The sequence below is a fragment of the Myotis myotis genome, unplaced genomic scaffold (assembly GCF_014108235.1).
Source record: "Myotis myotis isolate mMyoMyo1 unplaced genomic scaffold, mMyoMyo1.p scaffold_m19_p_10, whole genome shotgun sequence".
In the NCBI taxonomy this organism is placed as follows: domain Eukaryota; kingdom Metazoa; phylum Chordata; class Mammalia; order Chiroptera; family Vespertilionidae; genus Myotis; species Myotis myotis.
In genome coordinates, this window is record NW_023416314.1 from 66,884,011 (window position 1) to 66,902,953 (window position 18,943).

Genomic DNA, 18,943 nt, shown 5'->3' on the forward strand with positions numbered 1-18,943 from the left:
GGCAGCTGTAGAAACCACAGAGCATAGTGACAACTCTGTCTCCCCAGTGGACAAGGAAACCTTTAAATCATTCCATCTTTATTTCTTTCTTTTTTTTTGGTCTGCTTATAAAAGTAACTCATTGTTAAAAAAAAAAATAGATAAATAAATCCGTGGAAAGTAAAGATTCCCTATAACCTCACTCTCCAGAAGTAACCATTGTGAACAATTGAGGGCATTTTTCCCAGACTTTCTTCTACGTGTATACATACATTTGGTGGTGGTGGTGGTGGTGGTGGTGGTTTTGTAACTTGGTGTTTTCACATGGCTATATATCTTGGATATCTTTCCATTTGCTTATGTATATTATATAGATCTTTCCATGTGATGATATAGATCTATACATTGTTCTTCTTAGTGGTTGTATAGAATTCTGTTAAATTTATGTACTATAATTATTTAACTCATCCAGTTGAGGAAACATTTCTTATCCCCCATCCTCATTTCCCCTCTTTCTTTATTCCAAAATAGGCCTTACTTGCTGAGCACTCCTTGAGCCATGGGCTCTGCCTTTATTAAGACTCTGTGATAGTGAAAGGAGATATAAAATCTTCAGACAGGCCCTAACCGGTTTGGCTCAGTGGATGGAGTGTCGGCCTGCGGACTGAAGGGTCCCGGGTTCGATTCCGGTCGGGGGCGTGTGCCTGGGTTGCGGGCACATCCCCAGTAGGAGATGTGCGGGAGGCAGCTGATCGATGTTTCTCTCTCATCGATGTTTCTAACTCTCTATCTCTCTCCCTTCCTCTCTGTAAAAAATCAATAAAATATATTAAAAAAAAAAAATCTTCAGACAGCTCTGAGCCCGGGCAGGGCTGGAGACTGAGACAGGAGGCTGAGAAGCTATTGCAGACAGGAACCCTAAAACCATAGGTGCTCTGAATCCCCACTGGGTGTTAACTGGAAGGCTTGCGAGACCTCCCTTGTCTGTGCCCAGGTACATGTATTGGACTGACTGGGGTGCAAGCCCCAAGATTGAACGAGCTGGCATGGATGCCTCGGGCCGCCAGGTCATCATCTCTTCCAATCTGACCTGGCCTAATGGACTAGCCATTGACTATGGATCCCAGCGGCTGTACTGGGCTGATGCCGGCATGAAGACGATTGAATTTGCTGGACTGGATGGCAGCAAGAGGAAGGTAAGGGTGGCACTAAGGCATCCTCCCACAGCCCTGACAGCCTTTAGGGCATCACTCCTGGCTGGCAGCTGACGGGAGCTAGGGGGACCTCAAGGGGACCCAGTATGGGATGTATGATATTTCTCTGAGGCTGTGGCTGCCCTTCAGAGCCCAGAGGGCCCTTCTGTGCTTGCTGATAAAAGGAATCTGGGTATTCGTGTAGATTGTGGGCTGGGGATATAAGTGATTTCCTAAGAAACATAACAACAAACACTAATGACATACCAGGTGCACCATGATCTCTTCCTATTTGATTTTGTTAGTATTTATTTTGGTATGTCAAACTTACAGAAAGGTTGCAAGAGCAGTCGAAAGGACAATAACTAACATTTTGCCACATTGTTGTATTATTCTCAGTCTCTATTTCTCTCTATAACACATACACACACATTATTACTTTTCTGAGCAATCAGAAATTAAACTGGAGACATCCTGTCCTTGACCCCAAAATATTTCAGTGCACATTTCTTAGGAACAGAGACATTGCCTTACATAATCACAGTACAAAGGTCAAAATCAGGAAATTTAACATTCATACAACGGTACTATCTAATCACAGTCAATACTGAATTTCACTGCCAATTGCCCCAATGATGTCCTTTATAGCTTTTCTTTTTCCTTTTTCTCTTTTAGTCCAGGATACAATCCCGATCACAATTGTGTTTAATATCACATCTCTTCAGTCTCTAATCTGGAATACTTTCTCAACCTTTTTATGTCTTTTTTTTTCTTAATATATTTTTATTGATTTCAGGGAGGAAGAGCGAGAGAGAGAGAGAGAGAGAGAGAGAGAGAGAGACATCTGTGATGAGAGAGAATCATTGATGGGCTGCCTCCTGCACGCCCCACACTGGGGATCTATCCCGCAACCCGGCATGTGCCCTGACCCGGAATTGTACCGTGACCTCCTGGTTCATAGGTCGACGCTCAACTACTGAGCCACGCGGGCTGAGCTTTGTGTCTTTCTTGGCCTTAGTATTTTTAAAGAGGAAATGCCAGTTATTTTGGTTAGAATATTCCTCAATATGTCTGCTATTTCCCTGTGATTAGATTCAGATTATGTGTTGGGGACAGTCATACTACATTAAGTGAAGTCAAGTCCTGAGTTCTCAGTGTGTCTCGTCAGTAAGGCACAGATCTTGACTCATCACATTACTGTGATGTGAACTTGAATTGAATCATTAAGAGGATGTCCATTGTAAAGTTGCTTTTCCTTTTGTAATTAATAAACAATCTGTGCAGATACTTTGAGATGATATAAACAATACATGATCTTTTACAATCATCACACAACCCTTGGAACCAGGCATTATCACAACCCTATCACAGATTGGCAGACTAAGGCGCAGAGAGATTTGACAACCAGCTCTTGCACAAGGTCACACGAGGTCACACAGCAGGCAGCAGCGGCCAAGCTGCATTCCGGCTCCTTGCCCGAGTGCTCAGGCACTGCTGAGTTCTGTGGGACCTTGCTGGGGGATGACACACGTGCTGGGTCCCTGATAGGTGCTGATTGGAAGCCAGCTCCCCCACCCATTTGGGCTGACCCTCTATGAAGAGCGCATCTATTGGACAGACTGGCAGACCAAGAGTATCCAGAGCGCTGACCGGCTGACGGGGCTGGACCGGGAGACCCTGCAGGAGAATTTGGAGAACCTCATGGACATCCACGTCTTCCACCGCCGGCGGCCCCCAGGTGAGCAGCCCTTGGCCGCCACCAGCTTCTTCTTGGCCTCCCTGTGCTGTAGTCCTCATTATTGACCCCTCTCCTCCTCCCTTCCCAGTGACCACACCATGCACTATGGAGAATGGTGGCTGCAGCCACTTGTGTCTTCGGTCCCCAAATCCCAGTGGCTTCAGCTGTACCTGCCCCACGGGCATCAACCTGATGCCTGATGGCAAGATATGTTCACCAGGTGAGTCTTAAGCATCAGAAACCTGGAGGGAGCCGCTTAGGGAGGGGCAGTGGCTCTCTTCCTTCCCTGTAGATGGACTCCAATGTGGTCTGAGAAACCGTGAGTCCTGGTGCTTCTAGAGGTTTAGGGGAGGGACAGAGCTTTTAGAAAAGAGGAGAGGTCCAGGACAGAGGCCGGGGAGCAGGTAGACAGGATTGGAGGCAGGCCCCAACTAGTTCTTATGGTGTCTTCATGCATATTCATAAAAGATGCTCCCTTCTCAGACACTTCATTTACATCTGTTGGAAAATTGTCATTATATCCTGATTTGGTTAGAATAAGTTACTTTAGCCCCAGCTGTCCCAAATTGCTCATAATAAACATTAAAACGTATGATATTTACAATGTAATGGAGCTTCCCTTAGATGAGGTGCTTTTGTGAGAAGCAGGACCTGGCTGCCTAGGTTTTGGAAGTCAGCATTTCTCCCCAAGGGACGCTGCGTGGGTGGGCTGCGTTGGAATTCTAACTTCCCAGGAAATTTAGTCGGAAAGGAACTGTGAATTGTGCCTCCCAGGCTGGGGGAAAAGCCCTCTTTAACGTAACATGAAGTTCTCAAAACTTCATGGGAAAGGGTCCTTCAAAGAGAGTCCTTCTATAATATTAATAAAGAGCTATCATTTATGACTGTATCAAACTCGCTATACAGTGCTGTCTGTACATGATCTCTTTTAGTCCCACAGCCACCCAGTTATGGTCCCCATGGTCCAAATATTGATTCTGGTACACAGTTTAAATGAGTTGTCCAGGATCACTCAACTAGAATCTGACAGAGCCAGAGCATGAACTTCCGTTTGCCTCACTCCAAATCCTCTTCATGGCTGAGCTAGGGTGACTGTCCTTTCCTTTTCTCCCCACCTGGGCAGGCATGAATAGTTTCCTCATCTTCGCCAGGAGGATAGACATACGCATGGTGTCCTTGGACATCCCTTACTTTGCCGATGTGGTGGTACCAATCAACATTACCATGAAGAACACGATTGCCATTGGAGTGGATCCCCAAGAAGGTCTGTGTGGCCCTCCTTCCCCCTGGCCTCCTGTCCCTGCCCTATAGCAACTGCTATCCTTGCTTTCCTTATCTCCTTATCTCTGCCTCCTGCTAAGAACCTGGGGGCTCACCATTCCTTCTGACACAATGTCAGCCCTGTCTCTACAGCACTTTCTCTTTGGTTATGAAGGCAAGGTTTCTGGCCCCTTCTCCTTCTCTGCCAAGAGCTATCCTGCTATGACATTTCTACATTTCTTTTTTGTTTTTTAATCCTCACCCGAGGATATTTTTTATTGATTTTTAGAGAGAGTGGAAGAGAGAGGGAAAGACAGAGAAATATCGATGTGAGAGAAACACATTGATTAGTTGCCTCCTGCATGTGCCCCGATCAGGACCCTAGGCCGGAGAGGAGCCTGCAACTGGGGTATGGGCCCTTGACCAGAATCGAACCCAGGACTCTTTGGTCTGCAAGCCGACGCTCTATCCGCTGAGCCAAACTGGCTAGGGCTACATTTCTATTGATTTCCTTGCTATGGGTTACAGGGCTCTCTGTCATGCCCTGGTGTCTCAGGGCCTGAGTCAGCTGTGCATGTCCCTTTGTGGGGGTCGGGGGTCCAGGCTGAGCCAAGCCTTCCCTTTCCAGGAAAAGTGTACTGGTCAGACAGCACGCTGCACAGGATCAGCCGTGCCAATCTGGATGGCTCACAGCACGAGGACATCATCACCACAGGTGGGCCTTGCTCCCAGCCCAGGGACCACCTGTCTGGCTACAGAGCTGAGGAAATAGCCCATCTGTTTTAAGGCAGGAGCCAGTGTGCTCTTCTTGACTTCCTGCAGGCCTGCAAACCACAGATGGGCTCGCAGTGGATGCCACTGGCCGGAAAGTATACTGGACAGACACTGGAACCAACCGGATTGAAGTGGGCAACCTGGACGGGTCCATGCGGAAAGTGTTGGTGTGGCAGAATCTTGACAGCCCCCGAGCCATTGTACTGTACCATGAGATGGGGTGAGAGCTGGCTCTGTGCCTGGGCCCAGGATGGGTCAGCTTGGCTGGGGCTAGGGATGGGGTGAACATGGGCAGTGGAGAGCAAGTGCACTTCACAGGGACACAGACCGGCCTCCTGTGGCTGTTTCACTCTCTGTGACTCCTTTCAGAGTGGCAGCATAGTGTAGAGGTTAAAAGCATAAGCCTTGGACTCAGAAGTCTGGGATTCAAATTCCTTCACCATTTATCAGCTGCATCTGTCACTTTAAGTGCGGTGTTTAACCCCTCTGATTTTCAGCTTCCTTACCTGTACTGGTAAATGGAGATGAGTCACACCTTGTGACTCTTGTGAGGATTACGTGAGATAATGTATGGAGAGTACTTTTTCTTTAATAGTGGTAAAAAAAATAATACTAATTTACCATCTTAACTATTTTTAAATGTACAGTGCAGTTGTGTGAACTTAATTCACATTATTGCGAAGCAGATATCAGGAACTTTTTCATCTTGCAAATGTGTCATTTTTTCATAGACTTTGACTTATTATAAGTACCTTCAATATCCAGGAGCTGAGGGAATAACCAGCTAGTATTCTTCTTTGCCCAGGTACATGTACTGGACAGACTGGGGAGAGAACGCCAAGTTAGAGCGGTCCGGGATGGATGGCTCAGACCGGACAGTGCTCATCAACAACAACCTGGGGTGGCCCAATGGCCTGACTGTGGACAAGGCCAGCTCCCAACTGCTTTGGGCTGATGCCCACACCGAGGTGAGAGTCCTGCTCCTGCTGCTTCCCAGGAACCTGGGAAGACGGGAGATGTCTGTTTGGCATCTCCACCGGGAGCTCCTAGTTTACTGATAACCAGCCCTACCCTCTCCTTCCTCTACAGCGAATTGAGGTCGCTGACCTAAATGGTGCCAATCGTCACACACTGGTGTCACCTGTGCAGCACCCCTATGGCCTCACCTTGCTCGACTCCTATATCTACTGGACCGACTGGCAGACTCGGAGCATCCACCGTGCTGACAAGGGTACCGGCAATAATGTCATCCTGGTGAGGTCCAACCTGCCAGGCCTCATGGACATCCAGGCTGTGGACCGGGCCCAGCCACTGGGTGAGAAGACCCCCTAGGTCTGTGAACCAGAGCCTGTGGCTTTCTGGGGGTATCACAACATCAGAGAGCACAGAGATTTCTTTATAATCACGGAGACAGGGACCTATCTAAGCCCCTTCCAGGATCAGGCTGTGTTCCCTTCTGGTATGGCTGGTACTACAACTACATCATGCTGTCACTTTCAAAGGATCCGTGGAGACACTCTTGCCTCTTCTACCTCATCCCTGCCAGGCAAACCCTGTTATTTAGAACAGCTGAAAATCAGGCACAAGAAACTTTGTAAGATTCAGACAATATTTTAGGCAGGGTGTCCAAACCCATGCTTCTCTCTGTCTCTTATCACCAGGTTTTAACAAGTGTGGCTCGAGAAATGGTGGCTGCTCCCACCTCTGCTTGCCGCGGCCCTCTGGCTTCTCCTGTGCCTGCCCCACGGGCATCCAGCTGAAGGGAGATGGAAAGACCTGTGACCCCTCTCCCGAGACCTACCTGCTCTTCTCCAGCCGTGGCTCCATCCGGCGCATCTCACTGGACACCAGCGACCACACAGATGTGCATGTCCCTGTCCCTGAACTCAACAATGTCATCTCTCTGGACTACGACAGTGTGGATGGAAAAGTCTATTACACAGATGTGTTCCTGGATGTTATCAGGTATGAGTATCCCTGAAACCTCCAGAGGCCACAGGCCTCCTTCCAGTCCCTGATGGGTGAGGTTAGGGTCTGTGTTGACCTCTAAATGGATTCAGTGAATTGACAACTTAGTGAGTTCTGATCCTAACTTGTTCACTTTGTAGTGTTATCACTTATAACAGAGTTTCAAACTTTTGGTGTTTTGTGTGTTGTTGTTTTTGTTTTTTGTTTGTTTTTTGCTAATCCTCACCTGAGGATAAGAATATTTTCCCATTGATTTTAGATAGAGTGGAAGGGAGGGAGAGAGAGAGAGAAAGAAACATCAATGTGAGAGAGAGACATCAATTGGTAGCCTCCTGCACACGCTCGAACTGGGCACTGGGATCAAACCTGCAATCCAGGTATGTGCCTTGGACCAGGAATTGAACCCACTACCCTTTGGTGCACCTACGGATGCTCTAACCACCTAGCCATACCAGACAGGGCCTTTTGGGTTTTTTTTCTTGTTGATTTAAAGATCAATAGAAGCTCAGTATGTAAAGCAAATGGAAAGATCAGATAATGTCAGGCTGGGGACCTGGAGCCTTTAATCCCTACCACCGGGCCCTGGGATTGCTCTAAGGATCTGCTAAGACTCATTGAAGAATCAGCCATGCAGCTAAACCATGCATCTGTATTGTGAAACAGGAGCGCTGACCAACAAGGCTTGTTCACTAGGTTTTTGTTTTGTTTTGTTTTCATATTTTTGTTCTATTTGTATTTAATATTTTTACCCCACACAGCTGAGGAAAATGGTGCTCTGCCATCAGTAAGAGGGGTTCACCATGCAGAGATTCTCACGTGCAGGAACAAGGACACTCTCCTTCGTTCTCCCTGGAGAATCTCATGCTGGGGGCAGGTGGGCATATGTTTAGACAAGTCCCCACGTGTTTATGACATGGCCCCTATCCTGAATTCCCTGGCTTAGGACTTCTGTAAAAATACACCTGTAGGTTTTGCCAAATTGGCCTTTTTTAAAAATAATGGCTCCCTAGCAATCCTTATCCCTTCCCTAAGGTATATGGGAAATTATTAACCCTTCTTCTGGCAAGACATGGACCAAAATACCCCCTGTTTATAGCAGGAAACACTCTGTACTCTTAAGAAGTATTTATTCTGCAAATATTTTGAGTTCCTACTGTGTAGATGCTGAGGAATGCACTTACAGATGCTTGGTCTCTGCCTCTATGGAGCTAACAATATAGAGGGATACAATTACGGGAACATGGATTAAAGGGGTTTCAGTCTGGTCAGTCATCCAACCCTGGGCTCTCCCCCAAGGCGAGCAGATCTGAATGGCAGCAACATGGAGACAGTGATCGGGCAGGGGCTGAAGACCACCGACGGGCTGGCCGTGGACTGGGTGGCCAGAAATCTATATTGGACAGATACAGGCCGAAATACCATTGAAGCCTCAAGGCTAGACGGTTCCTGCCGCAAAGTGCTGGTCAACAACAGCCTGGATGAGCCTCGGGCCATTGCTGTTTTCCCCAGGAAGGGGTGAGTTCTTGGCCTGCAGAAAAGAGACCCAGGGGAGAAGGGCCTGGTGAAGAGGCCAGTGGAGGGGGCCTATCTGTGAGTGGCATCGGTGTGTCCCTTGTATTCTCTCGAGCTCCGAGTGCCATCTTCCCATGCCTCAGTGATCATGTCACTGCTGTATCTCAGGTACCTCTTCTGGACAGACTGGGGCCACATTGCCAAGATTGAGCGGGCGAACCTGGACGGCTCTGAGAGGAAGGTCCTCATCAATACAGACCTGGGTTGGCCCAATGGCCTGACCCTGGACTATGATACCCGCAGGTGGGAATCGTGTCCCAAACAGCCTCCTGGAAATAGGGTGGGCGGAGGAGAGAATGCTTGAGATTGAAGTAGTGAAAACAAAAAGATGGAAAGCTGTTGGTAGGTGGGGAAGAGAAAGCAGTGAGAAGGCCAAGCAAACATTCTTAGAGCAGGGGTTGCTGAATCCAGCCCTCGTCTCTGAGGTGCGTTTTATTTGTCTGGTTTACCGGTTTTGAGTGTGTTTAGCAGAGCATGTCCTCTGGCTGGACCACTGGTCCCACTACCCCCATCATTTAAGGGCATAGGACTTCACATTCCTTGTTCTCCTGATCCCTTCAGATACTGGGATTTGCAACTCCTGGTCTAGATAAAAAATGCTAAAGAGCAGGAGAGGGGTGAAAGGAGCTCTGAAGTAGTCAGTTCCCCTTTCTGCCCTCAGAAGTAGGGAAAGGAATCAGTCACCCAGGCGTTGGGATGGAGAAGAGGAATGCCCTCTTCCTTTAACCTCAGTGAGGTTTTTGTAGACCCAGTCTCTTCTTGAAGGGCATTTATAGGAGTTTTGACTTAGATTCTTTGGTAGGAAGATAAGACTTGGTGGTGGCTCCTTGGAGGTCATTAGAGGGCCTGCTCTCCTGCCTCCCCACCCCGCCACCTCCCCTTAAAACAGCACTGGCCTCCCCACTTAGGAGTCACCAATTTCTCTTCAGCTTTGGGACTCTGTGACCTCTCATCAATGGTGCTTCTTGACTGCGCACAGCTCTCGCCAGCTCAGCTCAGGAAGGGACAGGCAGCTCCCTGGAGGGGGACGGGGAGAGCAACTGGGCTCCCTGGCGAGCATTTTGAGCAGCCGCTCTCATCTCCTTTCCTTCACAGAATCTACTGGGTGGATGCACATCTGGACCGGATTGAGAGTGCTGACCTCAATGGGAAGCTACGGCAGGTCTTGGTCAGCCACGTGTCCCACCCCTTTGCCCTCACTCAGGTACTAGCTCAAGAAAGTTAGCTAAATCTCCTTAACCGGGGGTATTTCCTCGGGGCTCTAAGTTGGCAGCCTCAACCCTAGATGCTACTGAACAGGTGTGCGATGGAAGCTCATTTTAGGGGTGTTTTCCTCTACACTGAATCCTTGCCACCACCATGTGTCCTGCTAGGCCTGCCCCACCACCCCCATGTCCCAGCACTCGAAGGAGTGGCTCATAAGTGGTGGTGTGCAGAATCAGCTGTGGAGCTTGTGAAAATACATGTTTCTGAATGTAAAGAATCTGCTTCATGAGGTTTGGGCCCAGGAATATGCATTTTAACAAATTCCCCAGTTGATCCTAGTGCTGTGGCCCCAACATCTGAGCTCAGGCAGCCCATTTAGTGGCAGGAGGGTAGAGTGGCTAAGAGCCAGAATGTTGAGGCAGCTAGACAATAAGTGCTCATTGAGTATCTCCAGTGCGCCAGTTGTGTGGGTTCAAGTTCTTCTGTGTCATTAAGTAACTGTGCAACTTGTGCAGCTGTGAACAAGATACTGAACTTCTCTAAGCTTCACTTACTTATGTATAGTTTAATAAATGAGTTTAATAACAGTATCCTCCTCAAGTATACACAGAGCATTAGTCTCTGGCACTCAATGCTTATTATATTTCTAATCATTTTAGTTATTACTGGCTGTCAGTTTTGAGAGTTCTAACCCTGTAAAATAATTCAGGGAAGGAAAAAAGGAGTTCTACGAAGCCTGGGACCAAAACAGGGATTCTCAATCCTTTAAAAATCTTTGTCCCTTTTTGGCAAACATCTATTTCTCTGTATGTATTCTACATTATAGCCTACCAGCCAATAAGTTTTTGTCTGGCTTTGCTTATTATAGGCTCCCACCCCCACCCCATACTCCAAATGTAAAACTACAGGATAATATTGACTATGGTTTTTCAATCTGCAAGTTTCCCATGGGGGTTTCTGATGTATACCCCAGGGGCAGGGAGGGAACCCACTTCATTACCCCTCCCCACCCCTACTTGAGATTCTCAGGGTCACTGCATTAGAAGGCAGCTGCCCACAGAAGTAACCAGAGGATTTCCCAGGGCTCTGAGTGAAAGGCCCAGGAGAGCAGGGACCTTAGACGGACCCTCCAATTTACCCCTATATGCTAGGTACTGGAACCCACTCATACGTTGAGCAACTGGCCAAGTACTAAGTAAGTGTGAGGTGTTGGAAACTGAGATGAATGAAACACATTCTTGTCCTTGAAGAACTTGACCTGACAAGACAGACAAACATGTAAACAATTGACTATAGAGTGTCAGCACTCACTTATAGAAGTGAGGACAGGCACAGAACAGCATGGAGGAGAGAATGGTAAATGCTACATAGACTGGGGGAGATTTCCTGGACAGTGTCATATCTGGGGAGGCACAGAAGCTGACCTGGTGGATTTAAGATGAGAGCATTTCAACAGAGGGCATACACATACTGTGGGCACAGAAGCTGGACTGGGGTCTGACTGTTGAATAATGTTTCCTCTTTTTTGGGATTCCCTATTGAGTAGCAGGACAGGTGGATCTACTGGACAGACTGGCAGACCAAGTCAATCCAGCGTGTTGACAAGTACTCAGGCCGGAACAAGGAGACAGTGTTGGCGAATGTGGAAGGACTCATGGATATCATTGTGGTTTCCCCTCAGCGGCAGACAGGTGGGCTCCTGGGTCCTAAGCCTACTTCCTTACCATCAGTGTAGGGGGGGATCCCCTCAAGGACTGTTCATGACCAAGACAATTAGAGCCACAGCAGAGCCTTTTGGTTCTTAGACCTTTTTAGTCCTCTGTGGTTATACCCCTCCTGGGAACGAGGTAGCCCTGCATTTCCTCCTTTTTGAGAAGTGTCAAATTGGGAGACTTAGTCCTGTCCCAGGCCAGACATTCTGCTTTGCCCCCAGGAACCAATGCCTGTGGTGTGAACAATGGCGGCTGCACCCACCTCTGCTTTGCCAGAGCCTCAGACTTTGTGTGTGCCTGTCCTGATGAGCCCGACAGCCGGCCCTGCTCCCTTGGTAAGTTGGACCGAATGGCCCCTTGAAACAGCAAAGCCCTTGGAAGGGTAGGGGATCAGCAGTCTCAGCTTTGTCTTTCTGGGTGGGATCCCCTCAGAGTGTCTTAGAGAGGAGTGACTGTGAGTAATAAGTTTGTCTGGTAAATTGGCCCAAGCATTACTCTCTTTACCTGGCCTTTGTTTTTATGGTGTTTGTTTTTTAATCCTCACCCGAGGATATTTTTCCATTGATTTAGAGAGAAAGAGTGGAAGAGAGGGAAAGACAGAGAGAAACATCAATGTGTGAGAAACACATCAATTGGTTGCCTCCTGCATGACCAAGGCCGGGACTGGGGAGGAGCCTGCAACCAAAGTATGTATCTTTGACCAGAATCGAGCCCTGGACTCTTCGGTCTGCAAGCCAACGCTCTATCCACTGAGCCAAACCAGCTAAGAGCTTTCTTGTGTTTTGTTTTTTAAATATGTTTTATTGATTTCATAGACAGAGAAAGGGAGAGGGAGAGAGAGATAGAAACATCAATGATAAGAGAGAAACATAGCCCTAGCCGGTTTGGCTCAGTGGGTAGAGTGTTGGCCTGCAGATGGAAGGATCCAGGGTTCAATTCTGGTCAAAGGCACATGCCTGGGTTGCGGGCTCGGACCAACGTGAAGGAGGCAGCTGATCAACGATTCCCTCTCATCATTGATGTTTCTCTCTCTCTCTTCTCCCTTCCTCTCTGAAATCAATAAAAATATTTTTTTTAAAAAAAGGAATTAGTATTAAACACACACACACACACACACACACACACACACACAGAAACATAGATCGGCTGCCTCCTCTTGCACGACCCTACTGGGGATCAAGCCTGCAACCCACACATGTGCCCTGAACGGGAATAGAACTGGTGACCTTTTGGTTCATGGGTCGATGCTCAACCACTGAGCCACACCTGCCGGGCTCTTCCTAGCCTTTGTAAGTCAGCTAGCCCATTGATATTCCATATTGATATTGTAAATCAAATCCTTTTTTGGGGGGTTTTTAAAGTGGGGTGGTGGTGGTGGTGGTGGTGGTGGTGGTGGTGGTGGTGGTGGTGGTAAATCAAATCCTTTTTAATTACAGTATTGAGAAGGGCCACTAATGAGTGTGCCCAAGATCACTGTAGCTAAAAGATTGCTTTGTCAAGTTCTCCTGATGCTGCCCTTGGTACACATGTAGAGATTTGGGGCACAGCGACCTATTCCAGTCTTCTTTTTCTCTCCAGTACCTGGCCTGGTGCCCCCAGCTCCCAGGGTTACCAGTATAAGTGAAAGGAATCCAGTGCTAACCAACACACTACCTACCACCTTGCGTTCTTCTACCACTCGGACCCGCACATCTCTGGAGGAGATGGGAGGAAGGTGGGTTCACATGTGATTGAGGGCCCTTTGATTCAAATCACCATCTCCTGCCAGCAGAAAATTATAATCCCAGCCATATTCTGGCAGATGGGAGGTAGATCACATCATTAGCCAACAGTCCCTGCTATTCGGGACAGCAGATGATATGTAGACCTATAGACTATTGCAGGTGATTTAAGGGCAATAAACTTTAGAGCAGCTTTATGGAGAAATCCCTCAGACAGTTCCCTTTCTTTCTGTAACATTTGCTCTTACATCACAGGTTTAGTATATGGTCTGATCCAACAGTTTATTTAGATACCGCTAAGCCACAGAGGTCTCTCTACTGCGGATTTATGACTTGGCACATGCCTGGGGATGCTATGGCCTTAGCTTATAATGCCTATAATGTTCAAACACCCAGGCATGCCTGTGCACACACACGTATTGTTATTAAGTAAGCAAGCATACCCATGTACAGGTCTCCTATGAAGTATAAAATACTAGAGGCCCAGTGCATGAATTCGTGCACCAGTGGGGTCCCCCAGCCTGGCCTGTGGGATTGGGTCGAAAATGGCTCTCTGACATCCCCTGAGGGGTCCCAGATTGCGAGAGGGCGCAGGCCAGGCTGAGGCCGGACCCCAGCAGCAAGCTAACCTACTGGTTGGAGTGTCTGCTCCCTGGTGGTCAGTGCATGTCATAGTGAGTGGTTGAGTGGCCTTAGCATATCATTAGCATATTATGCTTTGATTGGTTGAACAGCCTATCGGCTAACTGGACACTTTGCATATTAGGCTTCTGTTATATAGGATTGTGTTTCATTAAACTGAAGGTGTGATCAATTTAAGACGCATCCTAATTTAAGAGATTAAACTAAAAAAACGACCAACTGCAACTGTGAGATGCCACGGATTGTAAGACACATCTCTATTTCAGTGATGTCAGAATATAGAAAATATACACATCTTAAAATTGATAAAATATGATCTTACTCAATTTAGAGAAATTATTTTTATTATTTATCTTTTCTTTATTTTTCAATTTAGAGAAATTCTTTTTTACAAAGTGTAATTTTTTTATGTGCAGTTTATAAAAATAATCTGAAAATAAAGATAGAAATAAAGAAGAAATAAATACCCATATGTAATTACTCTTAATAGTTTTAAATTTGATATACATATATATTGCAAAATGATTACAATAAGTTTAGTTAGCATCCATCACCACACATAATTATAAATTTTTTTCTTACGTTGAGAACTTTTCCTTATCTACTCTCTTTGCAACTTTCAAATATGCAATACTGTGTTAACTACTAGAGGCCCGGTGCACAAGATTTGTGCACTGAAGGGGGGTCTCTCAGCCCGGCTGTGCCCTCTTACAGTCTGGGACCCCTGAGGGATGTCTGACTGCTGGCTTAGGCTGATCCCCGGCAGTCGGACATCCCTCTCAGACATCCCTCTCACAGTCTGGGGCTCTCACAGTCCAGGACCCCTCACTCTTTACCACCCGCCTTCAGTGGAGCCCACCATGGCTGTGTGAGCCCAGCTTCTGGCTGAGCTGCACTCCTCCTGTGACAGCGCACTGACCACTAGGGGGCAGCTCCTGCATTGAGCATCTGCCCCCTGGTTGTCAGTGCGCGTCATAGAGACCGGTGGTTCCACCATTGGGTCGATTTGCATATTAGGGTTTTATTATATAGGATAGTCGCCATGCTATATATCCCCAGGACTTATTTATCTTATAATTGGAAGTTTGTTCCTTTTGACCACCTTTACTCATTTTTCTCCTTCACTTCCCACCTCTGGCAATCACCAATCTGTACTCTGTGTCTGAGTTTGATTTCTTTCTTTTATTTCACATATAAGTGATATCATACGATATTTGTCTTTCTCTATCTGACTTATTTCACTTAGCCTAATGCCCTCGAGTTCCATCCATACTGTCACAAGTGGCAGGATTTCCTTCTTTTTTAATGGCTGGGTAGTATTCCTCTGTGTGTGTGTGTGTGTGTGTGTGTGTGTGTGTAAGTAATCACATTTTCATTTGTTGATGGTCACTTAGCTGTTTCTATGTCTCGGCTGTTGTAAATAATGCTGCATTGAACATGGGGGTGCAGATACCTTTCAAGATAGTAATTTCATTTCCCAGTCTTACTGTTTCCGACATTTTTCTATTAGAACAGTTTTTCCCCCCCATGTAATACATATCCATCTCTTTATTTTTAATATCAAATGTAGCTTAAAAGAAAATCAACACTTGATTTCAATTCTGAAAACAGAAACATAATAATCCCAAATAAGAACTCTAGACTCATATCCCTAAAATTGTAAGATTTGCATATGATCAAATTCATTATACATGTCCCATTTCTCTAATATATTTTATTGATTTTTTACAGAGAGGAAGGGAGAGGGATAGAGAGTTAGAAACATCGATGAGAGTCGATCAAATCCTTGACCAGAATCGAACCTGGGACCTTTCAGTCCTCGGGCCAACGCTCTATCCACTGAGCCAAACCGGTTAGGGCCCATTTTCTTGTTTTAGAAGTGTTTATGTAGAAAAGCAAACATGCAGATATAAACATGTACCTTTCTCACTAACTTTTAAGTACTATCAATCGTTATTAATCTCTGATTTTCTTTGGGTTTATTCAGATATTTTCTGTCAGTTCCATTTGAAGATTCAGTGCATCTTGGTTTCAGATGTCTTGCAAGCACTTTTTCTCTAGGCTTTCAGGAGATGCCTGTGATTGGCTGCTCACAATGTGCCACAGGAAGTTGCCCTTTTAGCATTCAAGTTAGTTACCTGAGCCCTCTCTCTGGATGTCTTGCATATTCCTTTGTGAAAGAATCAAGAGGCGGGGGAAAAAATATTGTTATTTTCAGGTCTATTTAGACCTTGTGATAATCTTTAATCAGTTTTGCTTGACTGGTAGCTTCTTTCAACTCATCCTGGTCGTTTAATAAAGCCTCTATTGATGTACTGCGTATTCTTTCAGCAGCTTCCAGCTCATTTGAAACCTGCTTCTCCTTTTAAAGGAATCCTTTCAAAGGGGTACATATTTTTAAACACATTTACACATGATATAGCATCACAGTCTTCAAGATGGATTTCTCTGTATTTCCTGGTCCTGCCCTCTCTATACTTCTACCTCCCCCCTGGTATAGCTCTTAAACCTGAAAGCCCCATTCACAGGACTCTCCCCCTTTCCCTGGAGAAGGGCAAGATCTTTATCAAACACCAGTAGTCTTCACACTCGGTGTTCTGTGCCCCACAGATGCTCTGAAAAGGATGCCCAGCTGGGCCTCTGTGCACATTCCAATGAGGCCGTACCTGCTGCTCCAGGTAAGCTCCCAGTGCCCAACTGTTTTGAAGAAGATGTAAGGAACATCTGTCTTTACTGGCATCTTCCAGAACCTTCATAGGGACTCTTTGAGGTGGATGAACCCTTTTCTTAGACTAAATCCATAGAGAGAATAATCATAATAGCCACCACTTATGGAGTACTTTCCACATGCCAGGCATTTGTTAAGCCCTGTGTGTGTGTGTGTGTGTGTGTGTGTGTGTGTGTATTTGTATGTACACACACATTTAACCTCCACCAACCCTATGAGCAATTTATTATTTACATTTAACTGATGAGAAAACATAAGCTTAGAAGTTAAGCATCTTGCCCTTCATGACACAGCCAGTAAGTGGTGGAATTAGGATAAGTGATGCTGACGGAATGGTAGGTTTCTTCTCAGCCATCTACCCCTGTGGCCTCTCCTCTGAGAAGGAGGCCCCTAGCCATCCTCAGGTGATATGGGGCCCAACACCTACAAAAGGAGCCCTTCACTGCCCCGCCCCTCATGCCCGCTAGAAGATTGTCAGTCGTCCCCCTACTGTCTCTCTGTTCTTCCTAGGGGAAGGACTTCATGCCAGCTATGTCATCGGCGGACTCCTCAGCATTCTGCTGATTCTGGTGGTGATTGCAGCCTTGATGCTATACAGGTAACCTCAGTCTCTCTGCAGGGAGGACCACCTGCTTGTTGGTCCTCATAAGTGCATCTGGGATCTCCCAAAGCTCTGTAGTTTGATAAATCGACCTCTGACCCCTTCATTTCAAGGTTGGGTCCCTGGTCAGAGCAGTAGAAGGGAAAGGCAGAAATCTGAATTGTGACTCTTCTTCTGCAGCCACTGCCCAAGCCCTCGTTTTGTGACCACAGCAATCCTTGGGATTTTCTTTTGTAAACTAGGATGCTGAGGGCACAACAGGTGCTACCCAAGGTCACACAGGAAGAGGTGAAGCTGGGACTGACCCTAGCATCTGCTTGTCCATGACCCCACAGTACTTCAAACCATTGAAGTTGAAGTGATTTTCTCTTCACACAAACACGGCCCTTTACTACAATATTGGATGATGTATCATTGCTCAGTAGGGATCTTCCTAAGCAGATTGAGTGTGTCGTTATCAATTTATAATCTCTTTATGACCGTGTGTGTGTGTGTGTGTGTGTGTGTGTGTGTGTGTTACACACATATATGTATACGTATATATATCCCCCAAATGTTTTAAACACAGCTTGCAGCAAAAATGTCAGGATTTTGTACTGCTGCCCCTTCTAACAACAACAGTTGCCATTTTATGAATATGTATAAATAGCACAACAACCTTGTAATACAGATATTATTATTCCTTACTTTACAGATGAGGGTCTGAGGTTCAGAAAGTTTAGATTATGTCCAGCTAGTAAGTAACAGAGGTGGGCTGAAACATCGATCTATCTTGACTCTAAAGCTTGGTGTATTGGTTGTCTAGTGCTGTATGACAAATTACCCCAAAACTTGGCAACTTAAAATGGCAACCATTTGTCATCTCACAGTTTCTGTGCATGCGTCTGAAATCCGGATGCAGCTTAGCTGGGTGTCTCTGCTTTAAGGCCTCTTACAGGGCTGCAGTCCAGGTATTAGCCAGGGTTGCAGTCTTATCTCTGGGCTCGACTGGGGACGCATCGGCTTCCAAGAGCACTCCTATGGGTGTTGGCAGGGTTCTGTGTTTCACAAGCTGTTAGACTGAGGGTCTCAGTTCCTTGCTGGCTGTTAGCTGGAGACTCCCTCATCAGTTCCATGCCTTATAGGCCTTTTCAGAGGACAATTTACAACATGGCAGCTTGCTTCCCCCAGAACAAGAGTACGAGAGAGTGAGAAGGTAAAGGCAATGTAAGATGCAAGCCATACATTTCTTTGGAACCTAATCTAGTACCCATCACTTTTGCATTATCTGTTCATCAGAAGTGAGTCACCAGATTCAGCCCACACTCAAGGGGTAGGGATTCAGAAGGTGGGAGTACCAAGAGGCGGGATCATGGGGCCATCTTAGAGGCTGCCTACCACACTCCGGTTACAACTTCCCTGGAAGCTCCCTCATAAAGATCTGAACTAATTCCTCATCACCTTTCCTCCTAAAGACACAAAAAGTCCAAGTTAACTGATCCTGGAATGGGGAACCTAACCTACAGCAACCCCTCCTACCGAACTTCCACTCAGGAAGTGAAAATTGAAGCAATCCCGAAACCAGCCATGTACAATCAACTGTGCTATAAGAAAGAGGTAAAAATTAGAATTTCTATTGGAGGGGTATTTTGTGTGGTGGTGGAGGCGGGTGGGTTATTTTCCAATTGCCTGAATAAATCAGTAAGGGATGTTGGGTAGTCCCACCTACCACTTGGGAACTTATAGTGAACAAAAGAACTGAATGGGATTTGAGTTTCTAGATCTAGAACCAGGGTGGGGAATGTCCGGCCCATGGGCTGTATAAGGTCTGGCCCTACCAAGGCATTAGGGTTGAGTTAATTGAATGTTT

The 18,943-nt window shown here is 46.5% G+C and overlaps 1 protein-coding gene across 1 annotated transcript in view; it reads left to right on the plus strand.

Moving 5' to 3' along the window:
* The window catches only part of LRP4 (LDL receptor related protein 4), a 61,740-nt gene that overhangs the window by 38,052 nt on the left and 4,745 nt on the right, over positions 1-18,943 (plus strand). The window contains exons 21-38 of the mRNA XM_036326944.1: positions 974-1,175; positions 2,721-2,910; positions 2,999-3,130; positions 4,034-4,174; positions 4,799-4,885; positions 4,993-5,164; positions 5,750-5,912; positions 6,034-6,259; positions 6,606-6,909; positions 8,209-8,427; positions 8,593-8,727; positions 9,580-9,688; positions 11,237-11,381; positions 11,624-11,737; positions 12,981-13,116; positions 16,376-16,443; positions 17,004-17,091; positions 18,549-18,690. Of these exons, the coding sequence (XP_036182837.1) occupies positions 974-1,175; positions 2,721-2,910; positions 2,999-3,130; positions 4,034-4,174; positions 4,799-4,885; positions 4,993-5,164; positions 5,750-5,912; positions 6,034-6,259; positions 6,606-6,909; positions 8,209-8,427; positions 8,593-8,727; positions 9,580-9,688; positions 11,237-11,381; positions 11,624-11,737; positions 12,981-13,116; positions 16,376-16,443; positions 17,004-17,091; positions 18,549-18,690 (2,773 nt within the window). The remainder of the gene's footprint in view (positions 1-973; positions 1,176-2,720; positions 2,911-2,998; positions 3,131-4,033; positions 4,175-4,798; positions 4,886-4,992; positions 5,165-5,749; positions 5,913-6,033; positions 6,260-6,605; positions 6,910-8,208; positions 8,428-8,592; positions 8,728-9,579; positions 9,689-11,236; positions 11,382-11,623; positions 11,738-12,980; positions 13,117-16,375; positions 16,444-17,003; positions 17,092-18,548; positions 18,691-18,943) is intronic.